The sequence below is a fragment of the Palaemon carinicauda genome, chromosome 37, assembly GCF_036898095.1.
Source record: "Palaemon carinicauda isolate YSFRI2023 chromosome 37, ASM3689809v2, whole genome shotgun sequence".
In the NCBI taxonomy this organism is placed as follows: Eukaryota; Metazoa; Arthropoda; class Malacostraca; order Decapoda; family Palaemonidae; genus Palaemon; species Palaemon carinicauda.
Window position 1 is genome coordinate 71,532,494 of NC_090761.1, and position 20,065 is coordinate 71,552,558.

The 20,065-nt window shown below is 41.4% G+C and overlaps 1 protein-coding gene and 1 long non-coding RNA gene across 2 annotated transcripts in view; both read right to left on the bottom strand.

The window, feature by feature from the left end:
* The window catches only part of LOC137629793 (uncharacterized), a 117,413-nt gene that overhangs the window by 4,223 nt on the left and 93,125 nt on the right, over positions 1 to 20,065 (bottom strand). The window lies entirely within an intron of this gene.
* Positions 1 to 20,065, bottom strand: part of LOC137629790 (F-box/LRR-repeat protein 12) — a 29,006-nt gene that overhangs the window by 1,104 nt on the left and 7,837 nt on the right. Inside the window, exons 2-4 of the mRNA XM_068361431.1 lie at positions 15,082 to 15,260; positions 12,185 to 12,360; positions 9,672 to 9,815 (exon numbers count right to left, since the gene is read on the bottom strand). Of these exons, the coding sequence (XP_068217532.1) occupies positions 9,672 to 9,815; positions 12,185 to 12,360; positions 15,082 to 15,260 (499 nt within the window). The remainder of the gene's footprint in view (positions 1 to 9,671; positions 9,816 to 12,184; positions 12,361 to 15,081; positions 15,261 to 20,065) is intronic.

A 20,065-nucleotide genomic window follows, 5' to 3' on the forward strand; every position in this document is an offset into this window, starting at 1 on the left:
CCTTTAATAAGATCGTCTTCCTTACTGAGCGCAGCGTTCCTCTTGGGAGGCTGAATCAACTCAAAGGTGCTAAAGTATACAGGGCTGCAACCCATACTAAAGGACCTCATCACAACCTTTAACCTCGGCGCTTCTCAAGAAAGAATTGACCACCCGCCAAATCAACAAGGATGTGGAAGGCTTCTTAGCCGACTGTACAACCCATAAAAAGTATTCAAGAGAAAGGTTAAAAAGTTATGGGATTATGGGAATGTAGTGGCTGAGCCCTCGCCTACTACTGCATTCGTTGCCACGAATGGTCCCAGGGTGTAGCAGTACTCGTAAAGAGACTGGACATCTTTGAGATAGAATGATGCGAACACTGACTTGCTTCTCCAATAGGTTGCATCCATAACACTCTGCAGAGAATGGTTCTGTTTGAAGGCCCACAGCTCCCACTTCATGTGTCCTTACCTTCAGCAAAGCAAGGTCTTCTTCCTTCAGATGAGAATGTGTTTCTCTAATCAGAAGCCTGAATAGTAAGAAACTGAGTTCTTAGAACTTGGAAAAGAAGGTTTCTTGATAGCACACTATAAGGCTTCTGATTGTCCTTGTAAAGGTTAAGACCTTTTTAGATAGTACCTAAGAGCTCTAACTGGGCAAAGTACTCTCTTCAGATCATTCCCCACCAAGTTGGACAGGCTTGGGATCTCGAACGACTTAGGCCAAGGACGTGAAGGAAGCTCGTTTAGCAAAAACCGAGCTGCAAGGAACATGTAGCCGTTTCAGATGTGAAAACAATGATCCTGCTGAAGGCGTGGATCTCACTTACTCTTTTAGCTGTTGTCAAGCACACGAGGAAAAGAGTTTTTAATGTGAGGTCCTAAAAAGAGGCTGATTGGAGAGGTTCAAATCTTGATGACATAAGGAACCTTAGGACCACGTCTAGATTCCAGCCTGGAGTGGACAACCGACGTTCCTTTGAGGTCTCAAAAGACCTAGGGAGGTCCTGTAGATCTTTGTTGGTGGAAAGATCCAAGCCTCTGTGGCGGAAAACCGCTGCCAACATACTTCTGTAACCCTTGATCGTAGGAGCTGAAAGGGATCTTACTTTCCTTAGATATAACAGGAAGTCAGCAATCTGGGTTACAGTGATACTGGTTGAGGAAACTGCATTGGTCTTGTACCAGCTACGGAAGACTTCCCCTTGAGACTGATAGATTCTGAGAGTGGATGTTCTCCTTGCTTTGGCAATCGCTCTGGCTGCCTTCTTCGAAAAGCCCCTAGCTCTTGAGAGTCTTTCGAAAGTCTGAAGGCAGTCAGACGAAGAGCGTGGAGGATTGGGTGTACCTTCTTTACGTGAGGTAGACTTAGAAGGTTCACTCCTAGAGGAAGAGTCCTGGGAATGTCGACCAGCCATTGCAGTACCTCTAAGAACCATTCTCTCGCGGACCAGAGCGGAGCCAACCAACGTCAGCCGTGTCCCTTTGTGAGAGAACTTCTGAAGTACCCTGTTGACAATCTTGAACGGCGGGAATGCATACAGGTCGAGATGGAACCAATCCAGCAGAAAAGCATCCACGTGAACTGCTGCTGGGTCTGGAATCGGAGAACAATACAACAGGAGTCTCTAGGTTATCGAGGTAGTGAACAGATCTATGGTTGGCTGACCCCACAGGGCCCAAAGTCTGTTGCAAACATTCTTGAGAAGGGTCCACTCTGTGGGGATGACCTGACCCTTCCGTCTGAGGTGATCTGCCATGACATTCATACCGCCCTGAATGAACCTCGTTACCAGTTAGCTTTCGATCTTTAGACCAGATGAGTAGGTCCCTTGCGATCTAGAACAACTTCCACGAAAGAGTCCCTCCCTGCTTGAAGATGTAAGCCAGGGCTGTGGTGTTGTCAGAGTCCACCTCCACCACTTTGTTAAGCTGGAGGGACTTGAAGTTTATCAAGGCCAGAATAACCGCCAACAACTCCTTGCAATTGATGTGAAGTGTCCTTTGCTCCTGATTCCATGTTCCCGAGCATTCTTGTCCGTCCAAAGTCGCACCCCAGCCCGTGTCTGATGCGTCCGAGAGGAGACGGCGGTCGTGTTTCTGAACAGCCAAAGGTAGACTTCCTTGAGAAGAAAGCTGTTCTTACACCACGCGAGAGAAGACCTCCTCTCTTCGGAAACAGGAACTGAGACCGTCTCTAGCGTCATGTCCTTTATCCAGTGAGCAGCTAGATGATACTGAAGGGGGGGGAGGTGGAGTCTCCCTAACACGATGAACAGGGCCAGCGATGAAAGTGTCCCTGTTAGACTCATCCACTACCTGACTGAGCATCGGTTCCTTCTCAGCATGCTCTGGATGCATTCTAGGGCTTGGAAGATCCTTGGGGCCGACGGAAAAGTCCGAAAAGCTCGACTCTGAAGATCCATACCCAAGGAGACAATGGTCTGGGATGGAACGAGCTGAGACTCCTCAAAATTGACCAGGAGGCCCAGTTCCTTGGTCAGATCCATAGTCCATTTGAAAATCTCCAGACAGCGACGACTTGTGGGAGCTCTTAAAAGCCAGTCGTCTGACGGAGCCGGACACAAGATCATGGTACTGCTGCACAGTCTGTGAACTGTCAATCATGGGCAAGCGAGGAAGTACAGTGACAACCCGAATCTGTCTAGACTGTCTGGGTCGTACAGACAACTCCTTATCGGGTTGCTGAGGTTGCCGCACTGCGTCACAACAAGTCACTTCTGTTGGTTGTTGAACGTCTTCCCCGTGACACATTGACTCCGTAAACAAAAAATCCTCTAACAAGGACTAAGCTTGGACTGCATGTCTTGCAACACAGCTCAAGGTCTATGGGAGCAGGTGTGGTAACAGACGGGATTAGCGACTGAAGTGGAACCATTACCTTCCCTGGAAGCATGTTACGCTTAAATAAAAGTCCATAGGAGGCTATGCAGCTAAAGGCTCCCTCCAAATGACAGAGTCCTCAAGGGAATATCAGAAGGAGGGAGAAAAGAACTTTCTCATCTACAGGGACCATATCCTAGAAAAGCTAAGTTCTCTCAGTGAGGGTTCACTGGTGCAAAAGCAGCAGACTAGAAGGCAACGTTATGAAACTGCTTGACAGTCTAGTGAGTTGGCAACAACCAAAGATGTGTGACTGAGAAGCATGCGGTAAGGTATGCAGAGCATGTTGTATGCAGAGTATGCTGTATGCAGAGCATGCTGAATGTAGAGCATGTTGTATGCAGAGCATGCTGAATGCAGAGCATGCTGTATGCAGAGCATGTTGTATGCAGAGCATGCTGAATGCAGAGCATGCTGTATGCAGAGCATGTTGTATGCAGAGCATGCTGTATGCAGAGCATGCTGAATGCAGAGCATGCTGTATGCAGAGCATGTAGTATGCAGAGCATGCTGTAAGCAGAGCATGCTGTAAGCAGAGCATGCTGTATGTAGAGCATGCTGTAAGGTAAGCAGAGCGTGTGCATGGCGTTTAACATTTCTCAGAAATTCCATGACCAGTGCTAGAGTGCTTTATGCATGCTTGCATGGGGTTTAAATATCAACATAATATTTACCTTACATTCATAACTCATGATTCATATTTTTTGCCATATTCTGCGATATTGTTAAAAATATATTGCAAGGAATACAAATATATTTTTATAAGTAATACAAATAACCTCCATTATCATAAGGTTTGAAAATGGAGGTAAGGTATGCTGAACAGCAGAGTCAGAACGAGCTGGAACAACAATAGTTGTGGTTTCCTCTTCAAGACTCTGTTGAGGGAACACCTGAGGCTCAGTCTGCAAAGGCTGATCAAAGGAAGAAGCAGAAGGTAGGCGCATGGGTGGAGGAGGCTGACTCCTGGCATGAGTGGCTGAACCCAAGGGTTGCGCTTGCTGAGCGGTTGGCGGAAGCGGAGTAGCAAGTTCCTGTTCCTGTGGTGTGAGCGGAGCGCGATGAGGTAGAGGCTGCGCAGAACAAGGTAACTGTCTCGCAAGCTGAGGCTCCTGAGGCGCAAGGCTAAGGTGTAGTGGTGCTTGCCTTGTGGAGGGTTGAGCTCGCTGCAGCGAGAGCTGAGGAGACTGACTCAAGGACGGGAGAGGTTGTTGTACCTCAACCGAGTGTTGCATCACTGGTGGAGCAGCAAGTGGAGGCGGAGGAAGAGAGGTATAATCCTCCTGATCCCATTGTAAAGGTTGCCTTAAAGAAGGCGGAGGCTGAGCACCACTGGGAACAGCCAACTCAGAACGTGGCTCAACATCGTACGCCTGGCAGGTGGTACTGCGATCAGGCGGAGCGAGCGCAGGCGGAGGGAGTGTAGGCGGAGGCGGAGGCGCAACACTCTCAGCCCGACACTCACGCATCAAGACCGAAAGTTGTGACTGCATGGACTGCAGTAGAGTCAACTTGGGGTCGGCAGACACTAAGGTCTGCTGAGGTAAAGCCTTAACAGCAGAGATCTGTTGCGGCAGAACCTTACTCCTCTTAGGCGGAGTGCATTTAACTGATGACTGAGGAGAGTCAGAGCTAACCCAATGACTGCATCCGGGTTGTTGAACTCTAACTTCGTACGTCTGGCATAGGTCTGGACTTTATGTTTAAGAGGTCTTGAGACCTGAGACCAGCGTTTTCTCCCCTAATTTCTTCTGCAGACGAGCAAAATAAGGGCTCAATCGTCTGCGGGTGGGAGTGACGGTCTCGGTAAGACACGCCCACAACCACCGAGGATACTTCTGTGCGCCGATCAAGGCCTGCTGAACCCTTTTGTCCTTCGACATTGCTTCTCCCCTGGGCTTGGGAGCTTGCAAGAGGTCCCGGACTGGGAGAACGACTGGCGCGCACAGAAGTACCCTCACGCACAACACTGACACACTTTGCGCTAATCACTTATCACTTTGATTTTCTGTTTGCACTTATTTCACTGAACTCGAAACTTTAAGTGGTTTGTACCTGAAACACGCAATTCTATCCTTTCTCAAAAGTTAGTAATTGCGAAAACAGAATTGCAATGTAACAGAAAAATCTAATGAAAGATAAATAATTCAGTGGCTGGAAAGAGACTAAACACTAGATCACTCTAGAAACGTTTACTTTCTTCCCCTAAAGAGACTAGGGAGAAGAGCAAAAACGATAACAACGTTACTCGTACGCCTGGCAGGCTTGAATGAAACGTTTATCCTCCTCTTTCTCCCTCCGTCTCTATCTCTCTCTCTCTCTCTCTCTCTCTCTCTCTTGACTTAGAACCTGAGAGAAGAGCCCAATCATATATATCGTTAAAACATATTATTGTAAAGGAAAAAACTGAAATATTTCCCAAAATGAAAAGTTCCTTTATTAGGATTAAAACCATTAAGTTAAGAAAGAATGAACAAAACGCTAGACACGGTTACTCTTACTGCAACGTGAACCGTGAAAATTCTTTCTCTATCGTAACGATAGAGTGCAAGTTGAACGTTCTGAACGTCAACAACTGCAGAGACAAAACAAAACGTTAGTTCAACTTTGAAAACAGTACTAGACTATCAAAGAAATTCTTTCAAAGACATTAAAATAGCATAATATGTTAACAGGTAAAACCGAAATGACGGGCTCAATGTTAATTAACTTCGGTACCAAGAAAAGACCGCCTACTATTAGGAAGGTCGAATATAAACAAATATAAAAATTAATTTTAATAAGTTTATAAAAAAAGGAAGTTAATCGAAGAGGCCTATAAGAGGCGGAGAGATATAAAATAAATCTATAACTTTAGTTAAGCAAAATAAAGAAAGAGAGTCTATACTCTCTTAGACACCAACACTTCCGTCTAAGGGAAGGGTCGGCCATTTAAAGGTGAAAGAGAGTTCATACTCTCTTCGTCACCATAATTAATCAAATTAATTCCAAAAGCTAACTAAGCTAATATAGAAGTTTCCAGTAAAGCGACAGCCGAAATCAAAGAGAAATACTTCACCAAAGTCGTGAAAATACTCCAAGAACATAAGCGTATCCCAGAACGTCTTGCCGGAAGCACGACAGAGGAATAATTGAGGAGGTGTCAACAAGAAGTACTTGAGTACCTGGCCACAGGTGGCGCTGGTAAGTACACCCCCTTCTAGTATTGTGATAGCTGGCGTATCCCTCCATAGAATTCTGTCGGGCAACGGAGTTGACAGCTACATGATTATCGGGTAAGTTTAATATTGAAAATGTCCAATTCACGTAATCAGCCAGGACATTGTTGCCACACACTTCAAACATGGTTCATATTTGAGTGTATAATAATCCACGCCAATTAATACATGTTGAGATCAAAGGTCAAGGTCAAACAAAAGGCCGAGAAATAAGCTGCCACGGCAGAGGTCTGTGCTCTACTGAGTGCCCCTCTAGTCATTATTATTATCATTACAAGCTAGGCTACAACCCTAGTTGGAGAAGCAAGATGCTACAAGCACAAGGGCTCCAACAGGGAAAAATACCCCAGCAAGGAAAGGAAACATGGAAACAAATATACTACAAGAGAAGAATAAACAATATAAATAAATTATTTCACATAAAGTAACAACATTAAATTAAGATCCTTCACATATAAACTTTAAAAACTTCAAAAAAAAAAAAAATAAGAGAAATAAGACAGAACAGCATGCCATGGTGTATTACCAAGCAAGAGAACTCTAATACAAGACAATCGAAGGCCATGGTACAGAGGCTATGACACTACCCAAACATATATAACACGTAATTTGTAAAACGCATTTGGAGGATTTTAGCACATTATGAGAAAAATATAAATGAGATGGGCTAAAAGGAGTAGAATAAACTATTACAATAGTGTACTATTATTATTATTATTACTAGCCAAGCTACAACCCTAGTTGGAAAAGCAAGATGCTATAAGCCCAAGGGCTACAACAGAGAAAAATAGCCCAGTGAGGAAAGGAAACAAGGAAATAAATAAATGATGAGAATAAATTAACAATATATCATTCTAAAAACAGTAACAGCGTCAAAACAGATATGACCTATATAAACTATTAACAACGTCAAAAACAGATATGTCATGTATAAACAATAAAAAGACTGATGTCAGCCTGGTCAACATAAAAACATTTACTCCAACTTTGAACTTTTGAAGTTCTACTGATTCACTACCCGATTAGGAAGATCATTCCACAACTTGGTAACAGCTGGAATAAAACTTCTAGAATACTGTGTAGTACTGAGCCTCATGATGGAGAAGGCCTGGCTATTAGAATTAACTGCCTGCCTAGTATTACGAACAGGATAGAATTGTATAGAAAAGGAGAAGCTCTATTATGTTAAGTGTATAATGGAGTAAAATTCATGGAAAAAGGTACGGTCAGAGAAGTTCAGTAATAATTCTTGAATTAACCAATGCCGGTTCAGTTATAAGTCAAGGATATTAACCAAAAAGTATAACTTTGCTATGAGGAATCTACAGGATAATGACTAAACAGAGAGGATTAGTTTAAATCACATTCTTGTAGATCTTAAATATATATTTAACAGTATTATTATTATCATTATTACTTGCTAAGCTACAACCCTAGTTGGAAAAGCAGGATGCTATAAGCCCAAGGACTCTAATAGGGGAAAATAGCCCAATGAGGAAAGGTAATAAGGAAATATAAAAGAAGTTTAAGAATAAGTACAACATTAAAATAAATTTATCATATATTAACTATGAAAACTTCAAAATAAAAAGAGGAAGAGGAATAAGATAGAAAAGTGTGAAGACAAAGTTAGAAAAGCAGAGGATACAGGAAACTTGGGAGGTCCTCAAATTAAACATATTCAGAGCTCAGAGATACAAACACAAATCCAGAAAATAACAAAGATAAGATAAAGAAATACTGTAATAAAGGGATTTTGACAAAGGAAAAATCTATTTCTGGGTCGATATGTGACGCCCGGTGAAAAGAGTCCTTCTTTACACTTTTCTGATATAAATACTTCCAAATATACCAGGGAAATTTAAAGTATGGAATGCAGAGGTTACTACCCTCGCGCGAACACCCAGTGGGCGTCGTGTATAAAGCAGGGGCGTGTGAAAACCACTATTCACAGACTGTCTTCCATTTAGATAATTCCTTCATCAAAGGGAAGGGCTGTAACAGAGGCCCTAGCTACCTTACCTGTGCCACTCTACCGACGCCCAATGCTAGCGAAAACAATAGTGTTATCACGGTGCTAGAAAAGCAATGAGGGAAGAAGTGTGGGTAGTGGTTGGGGTGGGTGGGTGGGGGGGGGGGGGGGGGGGGTTAGCCGTAGTAGCGGGCAGTAGTCGGATGTAGAAGTGCACCTCGAAGTATCGAGGGATATTGAGGAAGGAGAAGACTAATTGGTAAGGGACCTCTGGTAGTGGTTCTAACACGCCCCAGTTTCTATACCGACACCCTATAAGGGTGAGCGAGCTGGGTATATTCCTGGCATTCCACGCAACTTTTTTCTCTGGTATATTTAGCAGTAGTTATAACTTAAAAATGGTGCTATAAGGAGCATTTCACGGAGACACAGGTTGAGCCCAGAAATAGATTTTTCCTTCGTTAAAATCCCTTATATAATTCAATGCGGTATGAAACGGGACTAACAGTTGACTTTTGCAGGTGAAAACCGTAGGCATGCGAGTTAGGCGAATCTTACCCTAGGCAAAAATTTAATAAAATTTGGCTCAAAAAGCTTAATTACTTTCTTGAAGTTTCCTTATTTCCTTTCCTCACTGGGCTATTTTCCTTGTTGGAGCCCTCAGGCTTATAGCATTCTGCTTTTCCAAGTAGGGTTGTGGCTTACCAAGTAGTAATAATAATAATAATTCACTTTTGTCAGTTGAGAACTTTCTGTGCTACAGTAAGGTAAAAGACTGGAAACATAGGAAGGTATGTTAGGTAGAGGGAGATGACGATGGTTTGGGCATGCTCTTCGCTCTCTCCACGAGATTAGTTCAGCAAACTTTCAACTGGGCCCCACAAGGCCCTAGAAGAGTTAGAAGACGCAGACACCAATGGCGTGAAAGGAGTGCTAAAGGTTTACGAGTGTCTGTGTGACATGTACCAAGAGGCTACCATACTTCAGTCTAATAGACCAAAGACTGTTAAGTCTGTGGACATTGGCAAGTCATAAATGTGGGTATATATATATATATATATATATATATATATATATATATATATATATATATATATATATATATATATATATAAATATATATATATATATATATATATATATATATATATATATATATATATATATATATATATATATACATATATATATATATATATATATATATATATATATATATATATATATATATATATATATATATATATATACATATATATATATATATATATATATATATATATATATATATATATATATATATATATATATATATATATATATAAATATATATATATATATATATATAAATATATATATATATATATATATATATATATATATATATATATATTTATATATATATATATATATATATATATATATATATATATATATATATATATATATATAAATAATATAGAAATTTAAAGTTTATAAGGAGAGTCATAGAATGAGAAAAATACTTATAAAATAAGTTATAGAAAGATGAAAGAAAATGCCTTTGTAAAGAAAAAGAAAACTAAATGACTCTTTCTAAGGAAACAAGACACTAACCTGTAAAGCAGGGCAATGGCTCATAAGAAGAGTAAGGTCCTTCTGAGTGAGCCAAGCACCACAACCCTCAAGGATTACTTCCTCCAACACAGGCAAGTGTTTCTCCAGCCGGAAAAATGGCGACGTCACAACCACCATGCGATTCTGAAATATTTTTAAAACATTAAATACAAGAATTTAATATAAGTTTTCAATTAACAAATCTCAAGTTGCTACTTGTTGCGCAACATAGAATCAAAAGATGGTACTATTCTTGGAAGAATTCTGGCCTAACAACAGCATATAACTTTCAATGAAATTACTATTTTCCATAATGCTTTTCATTTTCATATATCTCTCCCCTTATTCAATATTCATAAGACGTTACTTCACTAACAAAATCGTAGTTACAGATAAGACGCTTAAAGGCCCAAGATTCATGTGCCAGATAAATCTACCCTTTCACGGGGTTCCAAGCAGCCACAAGCTTACACAGAGGAACCAGCTTAGATTAAACTGACTACATCTAAGGTTGAATAAAATGACGCTTCATTGAGCCATTTTATGGATATTCTGAATCCTTTTAATATCCCCCTACTAAGAAGTGAGAATGTTTCTTTTGGATTAGGCAATTTAGAGATATTTTGGACCGTCCAATGTCACTGACACCAAAATAAAGAAAAAAAAATCATAGCTATAAATATTAACACAAAGTATATAAAACATCAAAAAAACTATAATCCTTTCCAGGCAACCATATTCTTAGAAATAAAAATGGCAAGGATGTACCTATCATTCTTTCTACGAGTCTTACAGTGGTTTCAATTTTCTAAAATCCAGAAGACTCTGCCATTTAAATTGCAAATGTCTCATAGTTAAGATGACCAAACAATCTTCCCAGTACTCATTTGTGACACTATCACAGTACTGTAATTTTTACATGGATTAAAAATGCCATTACTATTATGGTTTTTACCTATAATGAAAAGCATAACAAACTGCAGCGTATGCATAAAATCTTGTTAAATATTAATGCAATACGTATGCATTTTATTGAAGGAAGTTTCCACTAAAAATTAGAACAAAAATTACAAATTTGGAAGTAATTTGTATTTTTACTAGCATATAAACTCTCCGCTATTTATAGGGGTATTAATTTTGGCATAGCTGAAAGACGAGCCATGATAATTTTAGTGAGGGATAACTACCCCATCCGCTGGTTAGCGGGTGGGGGGTGGGGTAGACTGGATACCCCGCTCACTCGCACCTCTCGGCTGAGTAACCACTTTACTTTCTGGCTTGGTAGGGGATGGTCATACTGCCTTTCTCTCCCGCAAAGACTTGCCTGGATTATTTATGTTTATTTGTAATATTTTTTTTTATTTCAACCTTTTAAATAAATTACTGTACAATTCAAACGTGGTTTATGGGTCACAGACGGAAGACAAGAATAAGAACATCTCTTTCTCACTGGTAAAATTGAAGGAGGGCGAGAGGAAGACCCTGACAAAAATATATGGATGGATTGGTGAGAATGACCAGATGAAGAATATTTGCTGCTCATTTACTGCAGGGAGCCGGAAATAGAGAGGAATGGCGAGCCATGATTGTCGAGATCCTTAGGGATATGGCACCTGGATGATGATAATTCAATATCTAAATGTTTTGCAAAACCCTTTTCTTATTGTTTTATATTCTACAAATGGCTGTGGACTTTCTAGAAAGAAGTTAGGGGTAGGAATCAGCTGCTTTCTACTGAACATTAACAAGGACTCGTTACTCCCTTATTACTCACCAACCTCGTTAAAAATCACAAACAAGGAAATATCAAATGTACCTTTTCTAGTGATTTCATACAATAAACAAACTACTGTACCTACTGGCTGCTCAAGAGTAATTTCTTGTCATGAACAATTGGGGATTTTAGAAAGTTCTTGAGTGCTTTAAAGTTTTGCTGCAAACAATTTTCAGCATTTTGCTTCATACAATTGTATAATTTTAGAATTGGTTTTTAATACAAACTTAAATGATTAGAAATTATTATTTCCTTGAATTCTATCCACTATCATTAACTTGTGCATGATAGATTAGACATATTTAAGACTAGATTTTGAGGTTATTTTGACTTAATTAGTGTGAATGTGAGAGATTATAGTAATAATATCAAAGTGATTTCTTCAACCTTCGCTCTTCCCTTCCTCATACAAAAAGCACTAAAATTGCAACTAGAAAAAAGATAGCTACAGTAGTTACTAAAAGAGTTGGAAAACCCAGGCTTACATGGCTGAGGACTATGAAATGTGAAGTAGGAGATGATGACTGGAGAAGTATAGATTCAAAAGCTCAAGATGGAGATGACTGGAGAAATCTAACCGAGGCCTTTGCGTCAGTAGGAGTGGGAGGAGATGATGATGATGACAGTATTTACTGTTTTCAGTGCGTTGGTAACTAAAAAAATAATCGAATCCTTTCATTCTCTTCTCTTCTCTTTTGTCAGTGCTTAAAGACAATCCATTGTACTCTTGAAAACAAACCTGAGGTAAATTGAAGAGTGCTGATCCACACAAGGACAACTTTTTCAGTGATGCTGGAAGGGCAGAAAACTTAGTTGTGGAAGCATCGATATAACATCGATGAAGATTCAACTCTTGTAGGTGAGGACAGCGCCGTTTCAAGCTTGTGAGAAAAGCTTCCGAAATACACTGCGAGCCTGTAATGAAATGAAAACATTGAGTTCTTTCTAGCTTGCTATCATGATTTGCAAAAGTCATTCTTTAATAATGGAAAATATAAAACTTTGATAATACAAGTAATCTAAAATAAAATCTAGACCATACACGCATACAGTATACAGCATTGCATCCAAAATTAGGAGTACAGCCAATAGATTAACAGACAGGCTATGGTTAAAAATATTCAGCTCTCATTGAGGTGATATTTTATAAATTGTTCCTTAATAAAAAAAAAAAAAAAAGTACGTAAAATTTCAAAAATTAAAGTTGTTAATGCTTATAATAAAAGATGATATATGTGTACCTGTTATAAAAAAAGGGGCCAGTTCTTGTTAACTTGATATAATTTCAAAGACAAAAGTCACACATATATTTACGTCAATTCGACTTAGGTCAGTTCAGACTTTATATCACTCTCTCCATCATACAATAATAATGAAAAATGGTTTAAAAATCAAAACTAAGTAGAAGAGAGGCCAAGTTTATGGTAAAATGACCATTGCTAATGTATTAATACCATTTTACTGTACAGAAAGTCCAAACATTCGGAGATACAAAACAAATCCAATTAAGAATAGCAAATATAAGATAAAGAAATACTGTACTGTAATAAAACAATATCATAACATTTAACCCTTTTACCCCCAAAGGACGTACTGGTACGTTTCACAAAACTCATCCCTCTACCCCCATGGACGTACCGGTACGTCCTTGCAAAAAACTGCTATTTACAATTTTTTTTTGCATATTTTTGATAATTTTTTGAGAAACTTCAGGCATTTTCCCAGAGAATGAGACCAACCTGACCTCTCTATGACGAAAATTAAGGCTGTTAGAGCAATTTAAAAAAAATATACTGCAAAATGTGCTTGAAAAAAAATAACCCCTGGGGGTTAAGGGTTGGAAATTTCCAAATAGCCTGGGGGTAAAAGGGTTAATACAGTAAGAATAATAACATTAGTAATAACCTGATATCTGTTTCATATGAAACCCGACTATTCGTTGACTTTTGAAGCTGGAAATCATAGGCATGAGACTCAGGTCAGGCCTAACTTAGGCCAAAACTCGACAGAATTCAGCTTACAAACACCTTCTTGGAACTAATTAAGTTTGTAGTTGAGGGCCTTCTGTACGTATTTTAACATTCAAACACGTTTTATAAAAAGATAGCTGGTCGTAAAAGGTGGACTTCCAGCTTAAGTTGCAAATTGACTTCTGTCACGTCTCATGGACCCAATTGCTAACGTAGGGTGGAGTATTACTGTGATCTTCGTGACAAAAAATAGAATCTATACAAAAACCAGTAAATTTCAAAGTACTGTACATCTATTTAAGGAGTAAAAGAAAAAGTTAATGAAAAAAACACAATTAAAGAAAGGCTAGTCTGCCAGTCAAACAAAGCGGGAGCAGCGGTGTTACCACTGCGAACGATAGAATTCGATTGAAGGTACTCAGTAGCTGCCGGCCGGCAGTCCGCCACCCCCAACAGGGGGATAACTACCGGCCCGGTCGTTAACGGCCTTGTTGAGGTTTTCTGCCGTATTTTCCAGCTCGCGCTAAAATATCTCCTATAGTAAAGAATGAGGGTTTGTATTTAGTGTAGGAAAACCAGTAAATTTCAGAGTACTGTGTAGTACAACCTGTACGTTTTATTCATTAACTGGGAATTAGAGATACAGCACAGTAATGAATCAAAATTTACTCTGAACAGATCAAACAAGAAGCACAATAAGTTAAGAGATTAAAAGTTCCAGCCTTCATAATCATTTACGAGACTCACTCCACAAGTGAAAAGTTTTATCACACAAATAAAAAGAGAGATTGTGAAGCTCTGCCTGAACTTAATTAAGGTCATAAATAGGAATGGACTAAGGTCAGCAAGCTGCATACACTTCAATACAACATTCATCGATTACTGTAATTCTGTAGCGCTCTTTATATTACAAAAGCAATACATTTTACTGGCACATTTCTTAAATACATGTGGTAATATGTAAAAAATAAGTTGCTTCAACTTGTGCAATAACTTTTATATTTTATCTGCAACACTTTGAATGCTTTTCAACTTTTAGCATTTATCTCAGAAATTTCACCTGTACTGATGGAAAAGAGTTAACAAGGCCACATTTCAGGGAGACAGTACAGTATAGTATTTTAATCCTAGGCCATATGAATAAATAACCAATAAGGCATTCAAAGGACAAAAAGATACAATTAAATTGCTGCATAAAAGCGGCATTCTTCTGTACCATGGTAATGTAAATCTACGCATTCCAATAAATTGAATAACTAGAGTGGTGCTCAGTAGAGCGCAGACCTCCGCCGCGGCAGCTTACTTCTTGACCTTGACCTATAACCTTAACATGTATTAATTGGCGTGGATATTCATATCCTAAAAAATGAACCAAGTTTGAAGTCTTTGTAACAACGATGTTCACTCTTACGGTTGATTACGTGAATTGGACATTTTGCTTGACGGTGACCTTGCAAAATTTAAGCATTTCAAGCTTTTTACATAAAAGTTAATCCCTGCAAGTTTCATTACTCTACGATAAAAATTGCTGCCAGGAAGCTGTTCACAAAAACAAACAAACACACAAACAGGGGGTAACACACAACCTCCTCCCAACTTCGTTGGCAGAGGTAATTAGATAACCTAATTCTTAAATCGTATATCAAAGCCAACTTATTCCTATTACCTTTGGGATGCAGTCGAATGCTGGCTCTAACAAATCCAGTAACGGTGATCGTGCGAGTGTGTGGCCCCAGGAATCGTATAAACTTATGGAGAAACTGCAGACTCAGAGGTGTTCGTCCAAAATTCACATGGCGCCATAAAGACAGATCACCAACTAGCCGGGCAAACCGAGGATGAATGCTGGAAAATTAATATTGTACATAGTCAGCGTATTATAGTAAAAGAATCTTCGGCAAAATATGCAACACATAACTAATGCATTAAAAAAATTCATCATCATCTACGCCTATTACCGCAAAATCTAAGTCTGTTGAGTATTAACCCTTTTACCCCCAATGGACGTACTGGTACGTTTCACAAAACTCATCCCTTTACCCCCATGGACGTACCGATAGTCCTTGCAAAAACCTGCTATTTAAATTTTTTGCATATTTTTGATAACTTTATGAGAAACTTCAGGCATTTTCCAAAAGAATGAGACCAACCTGACCTCTCTATGACGAAAATTAAGGCTGTTAGAGCAATTTAAAAAAAATGTTATTTTTATTAGTAAAATAAATTTTTGAATATACTTACCCGATAATCATGTAGCTGTCAACTCCGTTGCCCGACAGAATTCTATGGAGGGATACGCCAGCTATCACAATACTAGAAGGGGGTGTACTTACCAGCGCCACCTGTGGCCAGGTACTATAGTACTTCTTGTTGACACCTCCTCAATTTTTCCTCGGTCCACTGGTTCTCTATGGGGAGGAAGGGAGGGTCGATTAAATCATGATTATCGGGTAAGTATATTCAAAAATTTATTTTACTAATAAAAATAACATTTTTCAATATTAAACTTACCCGATAATCATGTAGCTGATTCACACCCAGGGGGGTGGGTGAAAACCAGTGTACAAGATTAAAGGATAGCTAAGTATCCCATATTTCATATAACAGTTATCTCAAATAACAATGAAATAATAAGTACCTGGTAAGGAAGTCGAATTGAACCGTTACTCTGCCTCTTTTTTAAGTTCGTCTTCCTTACTGAGCGCAGCGTTCCTCTTGGAGGCTGAATCAACTCAAAGGTGCTAAAGTATATAGGGCTGCAACCCCTACTAAAGGACCTCTACACAACCTCTAACCCAGGCGCTTCTCAAGAATGAATTGACCACCCGCCAAATCAAAAGGATGCGGAAGGCTTCTTAGCCTACCGTAACAACCATAAAAACAACAATAAAAAGCATTCAAGAGAAAGGTTAAAAAAGGTTATGGGATTAAGGGAATGTAGTGGCTGAGCCCTCACCTACTACTGCACTCGCTGCTACGAATGGTCCCAGGGTGTAGCAGTTCTCGTAAAGAGACTGGACATCTTTAAGATAAAATGATGCAAACACTGACTTGCTCCTCCAATAGGTTGCATCCATTATGCTCTGCAGAGAACGGTTTTTATTAAAGGCCATCGAAGTAGCTACGGCTCTTACTTCGTGGGTCCTTACCTTCAGCAATGCAAGGTCTTCCTCCTTTAAGTGAGAATGGGCTTCTCTAATCAGAAGCCTTATATAATACGAAACCCCGTTCTTGGACATGGGCCTTGAAGGTTTCTTGATGGCACACCATAAGGCTTCTGACTGTCCTCGAATAGGTTTAGACCTATTAAGATAATACTTGAGAGCTCTGACAGGGCAAAGAACTCTCTCTAGTTCGTTACCTACCATGTTGGAGAGGCTAGGTATTTCAAACGATCTAGGCCAAGGACGTGAAGGAAGTTCGTTCTTTGCTAGGAATCCGAGCTGAAAAGAACATGTTGCAGATTCGGTCGTGAAACCAATGTTCTTGCTGAAGGCATGAACCTCACTGACTCTCTTAGCTGTTGCAAGGCAGACGAGAAAAAGAGTCTTGAGGGTAAGGTCCTTGAAGGAAGCTGACTGGAGAGGTTCGAACCTAGGTGACATAAGGAACCTTAAGACTACGTCTAGGTTCCAGCCTGGAGTGGATAGACGACGCTCTTTAGAAGTCTCAAAAGACTTAAGGATGTCTTGAAGGTCCTTGTTGGAAGAAAGGTCCAAACCTCTGTGGCGGAGAACTGAAGCCAACATACTCCTGTACCCTTTAATCGTAGGGGCTGAAAGGGATCTCTCATTCCTAAGATGTAATAGGAAGTCAGCTATTTGGGTCACAGAGGTATTGGTAGAGGATACTGAATTGGCTCTACACCAGCTCCGGAAGACTTCCCACTTAGATTGGTAGACTCTACGAGTGGAAACCCTTCTTGCTCTAGCAATCGCACTGGCTGCCTCCTTCGAAAAACCTCTAGCTCTAGCGAATCTTTCGACAGTCTGAAGGCAGTCAGCCGAAGAGCGTGTAGGTTTGGGTGCAACCTGTCTACGTGAGGTTGACGTAGAAGGTCCACTCTTAGAGGTAGAGTCCTGGGGATGTCGACTAGCCATTGAAGTACCTCTGTGAACCATTCTCTTGCAGGCCAAAGGGGAGCAACCAGCGTCAGCCGTGTCCCTTCGTGCGAGATGAATTTCTGCAGAACTTTGTTTATTATCTTGAACGGTGGGAATGCGTAAAGGTCGAGATGGGACCAGTTCAGTAGAAAAGCATCCACATGAACTGCTGCAGGGTCTGGAACTGGGGAACAGTACAGCGGAAGTCTCTTGGTCATGGAGGTGGCAAACAGATCTATGGTAGGTTGACCCCACAAGGTCCAAAGTCTGTTGCACACACTCTTGTGGAGGGTCCATTCCGTGGGAATGACCTGATTCCTTCTGCTTAGGCGATCTGCTGAGACGTTCATGTTGCCCTGAATGAACCTCGTGACCAAAGTGAGGTTTTGACTTCTTGACCAAATGAGGAGGTCCTTTGCGATCTCGTATAGGCTCCTCGAATGGGTCCCCCCTTGCTTGGAGATGTAAGCCAAGGCTGTGGTGTTGTCTGAGTTCACCTCCACCACTTTGCCTAGCAGGAGGGACTTGAAGTTCAGCAGGGCTAAATGAACTGCTAGTAGCTCCTTGCAGTTGATGTGGAGCGTTCCCTGTTCCTCGTTCCACGTTCCCGAGCATTCCCGTCCGTCCAAGGTCGCACCCCAGCCCGAGTCCGATGCATCTGAGAAGAGATGAAGATTGGGGGTCTGAATAGCCAACGATAGGCCCTCCCTGAGAAGGAGATTGTTCTTCCACCACAAGAGAGTGGTCTTCATCTCTTTGGTGACTGGGATAGAGACTGCTTCGAGAGTCAAACCCTTGTCCCAATGAGCTGCAAGATGGAATTGAAGAGGGCGGAGGTGGAGTCTCCCTAGCTCGACGAACAGGGCCAGAGATGAAAGGGTCCCTGTGAGACTCATCCACTGTCTCACCGAGCAACTGCTCCTCTTCAGCATGCTCCTGATGCACTCTAGGGCTTGGCTTATCCTGGGGGCCGATGGAAAAGCCCGAAAAGCCTGACTCCGAATCTCCATTCCCAGGTACACAATGGATTGGGAGGGAATGAGCTGAGACTTCTCTATGTTGACTAACAGACCCAGTTCTCTGATTAAGTCCAAAGTCCAGTTGAGACTCTCCAGACAGCGACGACTCGTGGAGGCTCTCAACAGCCAGTCGTCTAAGTAGAGGGAGGCTCTGATGTCCGATAAGTGGAGGAATTTTGCTATATTCCTCATCAGATGCGTGAACACCATAGGAGCTGTGCTTAGGCCAAAACACAGGGCTTGGAATTGGTAGACAACCTTTCCAAAAACGAATCTCAGGAAAGGTTGGGAGTCTGGATGAATAGGAACGTGAAAGTAGGCATCTTTCAAGTCCAACGAGACCATCCAGTCCTCCTGCCTGACCGCTGCTAGGACCGACTTCGTCGTCTCCATCGTGAACGTCTGCTTGGTGACATACGCATTGAGCGCGCTGACGTCCAGCACCGGTCTCCAACCTCCTGTCTTCTTGGCCACCAGAAAGAGACGGTTGTAGAAGCCCGGGGATTGATGGTCCCGGACTATAACCACTGCCTTCTTCTGCACAAGTAGCGACACCTCCTGGTGCAACGCTAGCCTCTTGTCCTCTTCTTTGTAGTTGGGAGAGAGGTTGATGGGAGATGTGGTCAGAGGGGGTTTGAGGCAGAATGGAATCCTGTAACCCTCCCTCAGCCAACTGACAGACTGGGCGTCTGCACCTCTCTTTTCCCAGGCTTGCCAGAAGCTCTTGAGTCTGGCTCCTACTGCTGTCTGGAGATGCGGAGAGTCAGTTTTTTCCTTTAGAGGCCTTGGAACCTTTCCTAGACTTGCTCCTGGAAGAGTCTGGACGGGAGCTTCCTCGGCTGGGGGCTCTACCACGAAAGGGCGGTATGAACCTCGTAGCAGGAGTATCAGCCACTGGGGTGCGATAAGTCCTGGGGACTGAGGTAGCAACCTTAGTCTTACGAGCCGATGAGGCTACAAGATCATGTGTGTCCTTTTGTATCAGGGCAGCAGACAAGTCCTTAACCAGCTCTACGGGGAAGAGGAACTTCGAGAGCGGAGCGAAAAGGAGTTGTGACCTTTGGCAAGGTGTAATGCTGGAGGACAGGAAGGTACAAAGCTGTTCCCTTTTCTTAAGAACCCCTGATACAAACATCGACGCAAGCTCGCCAGATCCATCTCTAATGGCCTTATCCATGCAGGACATTAATAGCATGGCAGAATCCTTGTCCGCAGGGGAGGTCTTCTTGCTGAGGGCCCCCAGGCACCAGTCTAGGAAGTTGAACATCTCAAATGCTCTAAAAACACCCTTCAGGAAGTGATCAAGGTCTGAGAAGGTCCAGCAAACCTTAGAGCGCCTCATTGCAGTTCTACGAGGCGAGTCTACCAGACTTGAGAAGTCAGCCTGGGCAGAGGCAGGTACTCCCAAGCCTGGTTCCTCTCCTGTGGCATACCAAACGCCCGCTTTAGAAGTGAGCTTAGTCGGAGGAAACATGAACGAAGTCTTGCCAAGGTGTTGCTTAGTCTGCAACCACTCCCCTAAGATCCT